Source organism: Melospiza georgiana, chromosome 31, assembly GCF_028018845.1.
Source record: "Melospiza georgiana isolate bMelGeo1 chromosome 31, bMelGeo1.pri, whole genome shotgun sequence".
NCBI classification, from domain to species: Eukaryota; Metazoa; Chordata; class Aves; order Passeriformes; family Passerellidae; genus Melospiza; species Melospiza georgiana.
In genome coordinates, this window is record NC_080460.1 from 423,683 (window position 1) to 433,971 (window position 10,289).

The 10,289-nt window shown below is 48.1% G+C and overlaps 1 protein-coding gene across 1 annotated transcript; it reads left to right on the forward strand.

Moving 5' to 3' along the window:
* Positions 1–2,415: 2,415 nt before the first annotated feature.
* On the forward strand, positions 2,416–9,541 carry NKX3-1 (NK3 homeobox 1). The gene is made up of 2 exons (XM_058042305.1): positions 2,416–2,644; positions 9,159–9,541. Exons 1-2 carry the CDS (start codon positions 2,416–2,418, stop codon positions 9,539–9,541), a joined length of 612 nt encoding a protein of 203 aa, XP_057898288.1.
* The last annotated feature ends 748 nt before the right edge of the window (positions 9,542–10,289 follow it).

Sequence of the window (10,289 nt, forward strand, 5' to 3'; positions counted from 1 at the left end):
AGGAGGAAAAATTAGGAAATTTTATCTAGAATCCGTGTAACACCTTAATAAAAAATAAAAATCATTTTAAAATTTTAAAAGGGGAAGGGGGAATTTTATCGAGTTCTCAATGAATATCAAGGGAAAATTCCTTTTCCCTGAATTCCACAAGATCTTTTTCCCTGCAGCTCCACACGGAATTCCATTTTCCCCGCAGTTCCACATCGAATTCCATTTTCCCTGAATTCCACAAGATCTTTTTCCCTGCAATCCCACAGGGAATTCCCTTTTCCCTGCCCTGGGAGAAGCCCCTGGCTCGCAGCGCACGGGGCTCACCCGAAATCCCCAACAACACCGGGATTTTCCTTGGAGCTCCAGCCACAAATCCCAGGAATCTCCCCCAGATAAAGGCAGAAATAAGGAAGGAATTATTTTCTTTTTTTTTCCCCCAGGAATAAAAGCCTGGAATTGGGAATGGTGAGAGCTCCGGGCAAAGCCCCCAGGGACGGGCTGGGATTTTTGGGGTCGCCCAGGGCACGATTTGGACTCGATAATGATCCCGTGGGTCCCTCCCAGCTCAGGATATTCCCAATTCCTCCATAATTCTGCCCAAAATTCCCTTTCTCTGCCCAAGCCCAGGCTCAGCCGTTGCAGCCCCTGAGCTTTCCCAAGCTTGGGGGATAATTCCCAAACCAGAGGCTGCAGAAGGGGGGAAAAAAGGGCTGGAAAAGCCAAGTTTGGGGCACGTTTGCACAAACCGGCGGCTGTAACCAAACACCTCCTGTAAAATCAACAAAGCCCGTGGGGGATTTGAGGGAAATCTTTTGTTTCCCTTTTTAAGGGTAAAAAAAAACACCAGGCCGGGATGAAGGGGATGGGTTTTGGGAATTAAAGGAGGCGTCAGGGCTGATATTCCAGCAGGAAAAGGGGTCTGGAGACAGCAGAGGTGGAGGAGTCACTGATAAATTCGTATTTAGAGATTTATTGAAATAGAAACTGCCCGCAATTCTCAGGGATTCTGCTCGTGAGCATCCCCAGGAGATGGATTTGCCTTGGGATGGCACCAGGTGAGTTTTTATTCCCTTTTTTTCCCACACCCGGGGGATCCCGAGGCTGCTGGGGTTGTTTTCCTACAACCGCAAATAAATCAGATCCTCAGGACAGGATCTGCTCCAGCAGGCGGCTCCCTTTGTGTGTTTTTCTTGGATTTTGCTCCTTTTGGGTGGCCAAGACTTTGTTGTTAAAGGTGTTGAGGCTTCTTAAATGAACCCAGGGATTGGTCTGAGGTTCAGACTTGAACTTTCAGCCTTTTCCATGCCAGGATTTGTCTCTGGAGCTGCTCTCCCTGGCTTTTAAATCATCCCCAGGCAGCTTCGCAAAGCTTTGACATTTCCCCGTTTTCCCGAGACGCTCGGAGTCCATCAAAGGGGATGCCTTTGAGGAAAACCCACAAAATAAATTTAAAACCCACCTAACCCTTTTATTTCTCTGCTTTTCCCTGTGGAAGCAGCGTTTTCCCAAAGAGCTCAGGGGTGGAAATCATTCCCATTTGAGGAAAACCCTCAAAATAAATTTTAAAACCACCCAACAATTTTATTTCCGTGCTTTTCCCTGTGGAAGCAGCATTTCCCTGAAGAGCTCAGGAATGGAAACCATTCCCATCACAAATTTAAAAACCACCCAACCCTTTTATTTCTCTGCTTCTCCCCTGGAAGCAGATTTTTCCTAAAGAGCTCAGGGGTGGAAATCATTCCCATTTGAGGAAAACCCTCAAAATAAATTTTAAAACCACTTAACCCTTTTATTTCTCTGCTTCTGCCCTGGAAGCAGCATTTCCCTGAAGAGCTCAGGAATGGAAACCATTCCCATCACAAATTTAAAAACCACCAAATCCTTTTCTTTCTCTGCTTCTCCCCTGGAAGCAGATTTTTCCCGAAGAGCTCAGAGGTGGAAATCATTCCCATTTGAGGAAAACCCTCAAAATAAATTTTAAAACCACCCAACCGTTTATTTCTCTGCTTTCCCCCTGGAAGCAGGGTTTTCCCGAAGAGCTCAGGGGTGGAAACTCTCGTGGGAGCGTTTTCCCAAACAGCTCCCGTGAGCGAGGGGAGCAGAGCCGGGACTGGGCGATGGATGCAGAACCTCCTCCAAGGATGCTCTTCCAGAAAATCCCAGTCTGGACGCATTTGACCCCAAATCCACGTGCTCGTCTTCAGGCCCGGGGGGGATTTGTGAGCAGGGAGAGCGGAGGAGGCGCAGAGGGGCGCCCCAAATCCACGGGAGGGACGCCGGGCGCGGGATGGGGAAGGCAGCGCCCCAAAGCCGAGCCCCGGGCAAGGGCGGGACCGTGCCGGGCGCTCCAATCAGCCCCGGGGGGTTTGGCCCGGGCCGGATAAATGCGGGCAGGGCCGGGCGGGGACGCAGTGAGCCCCGGGCATGAGCTCGGCCCGCACCCCCCCGGCCATGAGCGGCTCCCCCGGGCCCGGCCCCGCACGGCCCCGCAGCTCCTTCCTCATCCAGGACATCCTGCGGGAGCCCGAGCGAGCCCCGGGCAGCGGGAACGAGGAGCGGGGAGCGGCCGGCGAGGGGAGCGCGGCCACGGGAGCGCCCCCCGAGCGTCCCCAGCCCAGCGGAGCCCCCGGGACAGCGCGGGGAGCAGAGCCGGGTAAGCCGGGGGAACGGGAACGGAACGGGAACGGGAACGGGAATGGGAATGGAACGGGAACGGCCGTGCTGGGGCGGGAGGGAGCGGGAATCCATCGGGGATGGAGCGGGAATTGATCGGGAATCGATCGGGGATGGAGCGGGGATGGCTGTGCTTGGGACAGGGAATGGATTGGCAATTGATCGGGAATCGATTGGGGATGGATCGGGAATTGATCGGGAATCGATCGGGGATGGAGCGGGGATGGATTGGGAATGGATCAGGAATGGCTGTGCTTGGGACAGGGAATGGATCGGGAGTGGATCAGAAATGGATCAGGAATGGATAGGGAATGGATCGGGAATGGATCAGGGATGGATCAGGGAATGGATCAGGGATGGATCAGGAATGGATCAGGGGTGGATCAGGAATTGATCAGGGATGGATACGGGGTGGATCAGAAACGGATCAGGGGTGGATCAGGAATGGATCAGGAATGGATAGGGAATGGATCAGGGATGGATCAGGAATGGATCAGAAACGGATCAGGGGTGGACTGGGGATGAATCGGGAATGGATCAGGACATCTGTGCTTGGGACAGGGAATGGATCAGGGATGGAGCAGGAATGGATTGGGAATGGATCAGGAGTGGATTTGGGATGGATCGGGAATGGCTGTGCTTGGGACAGGGAATGGACTGGGAATTGATCTGGAATGGATCAGGAATGGATCAGAGATTGATCAGGAATGGATCAGGGAATGGCTCAGGAATGCTGTGCTTGGGACAGGGAATGGATCAGCAATGGACTGGGAATGGATCAGGAATGGCTGTGCTTGGATCAGGGATGGATCAGGGAATGGATCGGGAATGGATCAGGAATAGATCAGGACAGTCTGTGCTTCGAGGGTGGATTTGGAAAGGATCGTGATTGGATCAGGAATGTCTGAGTCTGGGATAAGGAATGGATCAGGACAGCCTGCGCTTCGGTTGGGGATGGGTTGGGAATTGATCAAGAATTGTCTGAGTCTGGGATAAGGAATGGATTGGGCATGGATTGGGCATGGATCAGGAATGGCTGTGCTTGGATCAGGGATTGATCAGGGATTGATCAGGGATTGATCAGGAATGTCTGAGCATGGATCAGGAATGGATCAGGGGTGTCTGAGCATGGATCAGGAATGGATCAGGGGAGTCGTGGCTGTGCTTGTTGAATCAGGGAATGAATCAGGGATCGATCAGGAATGGATCAGGAATGGATCAGGGATGGATCAGGAATGGATCAGGGATTGATCAGGAATGGATCAGGGATTGATCAGGGATGGATCAGGGGTGTATGAGCACGGATCAGGAATGGATCAGGGATTGATCAGGGATGGATCAGGGGTGTCTGAGCATGGATCAGGAATGGATCAGGGATTGATCAGGAATGGATCAGGGATTGATCAGGGATGGATCAGGGGTGTCTGAGCATGGATCAGGGATTGATCAGGAATGGATCAGGGATTGATCAGGGATGGATCAGGGGTGTCTGAGCATGGATCAGGAATGGATCAGGGATTGATCAGGAATGGATCAGGGATTGATCAGGGATGGATCAGGGGTGTCTGAGCACGGATCAGGAATGGATCAGGATCCAGACCCAGTTGATGAAGCCACTCCTGGATTAAACTCCAGGAATGTCTGAGCTGGAGCGGAGGAGAATAAGGAATTCAGAGACTGAGTGAGAACCTTTCCCCAGTGCCCCAAAGGGCTCCAAGCTCAGAATCTGCCTAAAACCTTGCTTCTAAACCCAGTTTGATGCACTTCTACAAAAGCTTGGGAAAAAAAAATTCCCTTTAATCAGATCCCAGAAAAGGCACCTTGGGAAGGGGCTGCCCAGAGGGGGAGAAGCAGCGTCCCAAAATCCCAGTGGGACACAGGAATTTGGGACAAGATTTTTGGAGAGGGGACTCAGCCTTTCCCTGCCCAAACAGCCCCAAATCCCTTTGGAATTCTCCAGCTCTGGCTCCGACAGCCCTGCTAGGGGAATTTTGGCTTTGCAGCCCAATTCTGTTAACAGGAATTCCTACGTAAAAGCTCTGGGATTCCAGGGACAACCAGGATTCACAAATCGGGAATTCAATCCCTTGGGTTTTTTCTCGAGCTTCTGTTCACGCCTTAAGAAAATAAACGGAGAAATGGCCAAAAGCCAAAAGAATTGGCTGATTTCCATTTGGATAATGCTCAAAAAGGGATTAACTCCGGAAATAAATTTATCTGAGGGGTTTTAGCTGTTGTGGGTGAGATTTCCCTGGAGCTCAGCACCTTTGAATCTGGTGATCCATTGGGAATTTGTTGGAGACCCAAGGCCAGGTGTGAAGTTTGAGATGTAAAGGGTTAAAACTGCCCTAAAATCTCTTGGCATTGCCTTGGAGTTATGGGATGGGATTTATGGCAGGAATTTGTTCCCTGTTCCTACCCCTAACCCTGGGGATTTTATTCCATTCTGTCCTATCCCATTTAATTTGAGGATATTATTCCATCCTCACCTATTTTATCGGGGGATATTGCTCCTATCCCTATCCCTGTTGGCTATTCCTATTCCAGCACTGGAAAATATCCCTTTTTGGGGATTTTATTCTACCCTATCCCTATTTCCACCCCTTGAACACCTGTTCCTAGAGAATTCTGGAAGTTATTAATTAAAACCTGTGATTTAGGAAGACAAAACTCCCCTATATGACTCTCACACCATTAAATTAAAACAAAGGGAATATGGAAAATAGGAATAAAAAAAATAGGAATTATTTTCCTCTCTGTAAGGAGGAAATCCAGGTGATTTTGGTGGGATTTTGTTTCCAAGTGGGGATTTTGTTTCCTGGTGGGATTTTCTGTCCAAGTGGGAATTTTTATCCAAGTGGGAATTTCTGACCAGATGGGGATTTGTGTCCAAGTGGGGATTTTTGTCCAAGTGGGATTTTTCCTGAATGGGAATTTTTGTCCAGGTGTGAATTTTTATCCAAGTGGGAATTTTTTTCAGGTGGGGATATTTATCCAAGTGGGAACTTTATTCCGAGTGGGAATTTTTGTCCAGGTGGAAATTTTTGTCCAAGTGAGAATATTGTGTCCAAGTGGGAAAATCTTATCCACATGGGAATTTTTGTCCAATTGGGATTTTTTTTTTTTCCAAGTGGGAACTTATTTCCGAATGGGAATTTGTGTCCAAGTGGGGATTTTTGTCCAAGTCAGGATTTTTGCCCGGTTGGGAATTTTTATCCAAGTGGGAATTTTTATCCAGGTGGGGATTTGTCCAAGTGGAAATTTTTACCCAAGTGGGAATTTTTTTACTGAATGGGAATTTTCATCCAGGTGGGGATTTTTGTCCAAGTGGGGATCTGTGTCCAAGAGGGGATTTTTGTCCAAGTGAGAATTTTTGTCCAAGTGGGAATTTTTGTCCAAGTGGGGATTGTGTCCAAGTGGAAACTTTTTTCCAAGTGGGAACATTTTTCTGAATGGGAATATTTTGTCCAGCTGGGAATTTTTACCCAGGTGAGATTTTGTGTCCAGGCAGGAATTTGTGTCCAAGTGGGGATTTTTGTCAGGTGGGAATTTGTGTCCAAGTGGGGATTTTCATCCAGGTGGGATTTTTCCTCATGGGAATTCTTGTCCAAGTGAGAATTTTTGTCTAAGTGGGAATTTTTGTCCAAGTGGAAATTTATATCCAACTGGGAATTTTTGTCCAGATGTCCTATCCTATCCCACCCCAGGTGGGAATTTCTCTCCCAGTGGGAATTTTTGTCCAAGTGGAATTTTTATCCGAGTGGGAACTTTTGTCCAGGTGAGAACTTTTGTCCAATTGGCAACTTTTGTCCAAGTGGGAATTTTTGTCCAAGTGGGGATTGTGTCCAAGTGGAAATTTTTATCCAAGTGGGAATTTTTTTACTGAATGGGAATATTTTGTCCAGGTGGGAATTTTTACCCAGGTGAGAATTTGTGTCCAGGTGGGAATTTGTGTCCAAGTGGGGATTTTCATCCAGGTGGGATTTTTCTACATGGGAATTTTTGTCCAAGTGAGAACTTTTGTCCAGGAGGGGAATTTTGTCCAAGTGGGGGTTTGTGTCCAAGTGGAAATTTTTGTCCAGGTGGAAACTTTTGTCCAAGTGGGGATTTTTATCCAAGCGGGGATTTTTGTCCAAGAGGGAACTTTCATCCAAGCCGAAATTTATGAACAAGGGGGAATTTCTGCCCAAGCGGGAATTTCTGTCCAGGTGGGGCTTTGTGTCCAAGTGGGAATTTTTGTCCAGATGTCCTGTCCTGTCCTATCATATCCTATCCTAAGTGGGAATTTCTCTCCCAGTGGGAATTTTTGTCCAGGTGAGAATTTGTGTCCAAGTGAGAATATTTTCTCCAAGTGGAGATTTGTGTCCAAGCGGGAACGTTTTGTCCAGGTGAGGAGTTTTTGTCCAGGTGGGGATTTTGTCCAAGTAGGAATTTCTGTCCAGGTGGGGATTTTTATCCAGGTGGGAACTTTTGTCCAAGTGGGAATTTTGTCCAAGTCAGGATTTGTGTGCAAGTGGGAATTTGTTTCCAAGTGGAATATTTTGTCCAAGTGAGAATTTTTGTCCAAGTTCGGATTTTTGTGCAGGTGGGAATTTTGTGTCCAAGTAGGAATTTTTGTCCAGTTGGGATTTTTATCCAAGCGAGGATTTTTGTCCAAGAGGGAACTTTCATCCAAGAGAGAATTTGTGTCCAAGTGGGAATTTTATCCAAGTGGGAATTTTTGTCCAGATGTCCCATCCTATCCTATCCCAGGTGGGAATTTCTGTCCCAATGGGAATTTGTGTCCAGGTGGGAATTTTTATCCGAGTGGGAATTTTGTGCAAGTTGGGATTTTTGCCCAAGTGGGAATTTTTTTCAGGTGGGGTTTTTTTATCCAAGTGGGAACTTTTTCCTGAATGGGAATATTTTGTCCAGGTGGGAATTTTTACCCAAGTGAGAATTTGTGTCCAGGTGGGGATTTTTGTCAGGTGGGAATATTTGGACAAGTGGGGATTTTCATCCAGGTGGGATTTTTCCGCATGGGAATTTTTGTCCAAGTGAGAACTTTTGTCCAGGAGGGGATTTTTGTCCAAGCAGAAATTTATATCCAACTGGGAATTTTTGTCCAGATGTCCAATCCTATCCCAGGTGGGAATTTCTCTCCCAGTGGGAATTTGTGTCCAAGTGGGAATTTGTGTCCAAGCGGGAACATTTTGTCCAGGTGAGGATTTTTTTCCCAGTTGTGAATTTTGTCCAAGTAGGAATTTTTGTCCAAGTGGGGATTTTTATCCAGGTGGGAACTTTAGTCCAAGTGAGAATTTTTGTCCAAGTGAGAATTTTTGTCCAAGTGTGGATTTTTGTCAGGTGGGAATTTGTGTACAAGTGGGGATTTTTGTCAGGTGGGATTTTTATCCAAACGAGGATTTTTGTCCAAGAGGGAACTTTCGCCCAAGAGAGAATTTGTGTCCAAGTGGGAATTTTTGTCCAGATGTCCTATCCTATCCTATCCCAGGTGGGAATTTCTGTCCCAATGGGAATTTGTGTCCAGGTGGGAATTTTTATCCTAGTGGGAATTTTTGTGCAAGTTGGGATTTTTGCCCAAGTGGGAATTTTTTTCAGGTGGGGTTTTTTGATCCAAGTGGGAACTTTTTTCTGAATTGGAATATTTTGTCCACGTGGGAATTTTTACCCAAGTGAGAATTTGTGTCCAGGTGGGAATTTGTGTCCAAGTGGGGATTTTTGTCAGGTGGGAATTTCTGTCCAAGTGGGGATTTTCGTCCAGGTGGGATTTTTCTGCATGGGAATTTTTGTCCAAGTGAGAACTTTTGCCCAGGAGGGGATTTTTGTCCAAGTGGAAATTTATATCCAACTGGGAATTTTTGTCCAGATGTCCAATCCTATCCCAGGTGGGAATTTCTCTCCCAGTGGGAATTTGTGTCCAAGCGGGAACATTTTGTCCAGGTGAGGATTTTTTTCCAGTTGTGAATTTTGTCCAAGTAGGAATTTCTGTCCAAGTGGGGATTTTTATCCAGGTGGGAACTTTAGTCCAAGTGAGAATTTTTGTCCAGGTGGGAATTTGTGTCCAAGTGGGGATTTTTGTCAGGTGGGAATTTGTGTCCAAGTGGAGATTTTCGTCCAGGTGTGAATTTTTGCCCAAGTAGGAATTTTTTGTCCAGGTGGGATTTTTATCCAAGCGAGGATTTGTGTCCAAGTGGGAATTTGTGTCCAAGTGGGAATTTGTGTCCAAGAGAGACTTTGTGTCCAAGTGGGAATTTTAGTCCAAGTGGGAATTTTAGTCCAAGTGGGAATTTTAGTCCAAGTGGGAATTTGTGTCCAAGTGGGAATTTTATCTAAGTGAGACTTTGTGTCCAAGTGGGAATTTTTATCCCAGTTTTATCCAAGAGAGAATTTTTGTCCCAGTGGGAATTTTATCCCAGTGGGAATTTTTCTCCCAGTGGGAATCTTTCCCCAATGGGGATTTTCCCAAGCATTTCTTCCCCGTTTTTCCCTTCCAGAAGCGCCTCCAGGGCCGTTCCTGCCCGAGCGCGGCCCCTCCGCGGCCCCAGCGCCCCCCAGGCCGGGCAAACGCTCCCGCGCCGCCTTCTCGCACAGCCAGGTGATCGAGCTGGAGCGCAAATTCAGCCACCAGAAATACCTGTCGGCCCCCGAGAGAGCGCACCTGGCCCGGCACCTGCAGCTCACCGAGACCCAGGTGAAGATCTGGTTCCAGAACAGGAGGTACAAGACCAAGAGGAAACAGCTGGTGGCCGGCATGAGCCGCTCGGACTCGCGCCAGGAAGCGCCAGAATTCCCGGGAATGTCGCTGCTGGCGCTCAGGGGCGCCTGGCCCTACCTGCCCTGCCTCTACTACGTCAACTCCTGGAGCCCCTCCTGGTAGAAATGGCTTTTGTAGGTGGGAAGGGTCTGGTTTTCCATAAATCCAGAGAGGAAGGATTGCAGTGACAGCGTTTTGTAGGGGCAGCGTGAAATTGTCTCATCACTAACACTGAAATAATTGAGAAAGAGCCCCAAATTTTCATTGCAGTGCTCTGGGAATTCCCAGGGCAACCCATCCCTGGAAGTGCCCAAATCCAGGCTGGATGAGGTTTGGAGCTCAGGGGCACCTGGCCCTACCTGCCCTGCCTGTTCTGCGTCAACTCCTGGAGCCCCTCCTGGTAGAAATGGCTTTTGAAGGTGGGAAAGGTCTGGTTTTTCATAAATCCAGAGAGGAAGGATTGCAGTGACAACGTTTTGTAGTGGCAGCGTGAAAATGTCTCATCACTAACACTGAAATAATTGAAAAAGAGCCCAAAATCTTCATTGCAGTGCTCTGGGAATTCCCACGGCAGGCCATCCCTGGAAGTGCCCAAATCCAGGCTGGAGCTGAGGGCACCTGGCCCTACCTGCCCTGCCTGTATTGCATCAACTCCTGGAGCCCCTCCTGGTAGAAATGGCTTCTGTAGGTGGGAAAGGTCTGGTTTTCCATGAACCCAGAGAGGAAGGATTGCAGTGACAGCGTTCAGTAGTGGCAGCGTGAAAATTGTCTCATCACTAACACTGAAATAACCAAAGAAACTTTTATATCAGTGTTTGATTGCAGTGCCCTGGGAATTCCCAGGGAATCCGTGGCTGCTCCATCCCTGGAG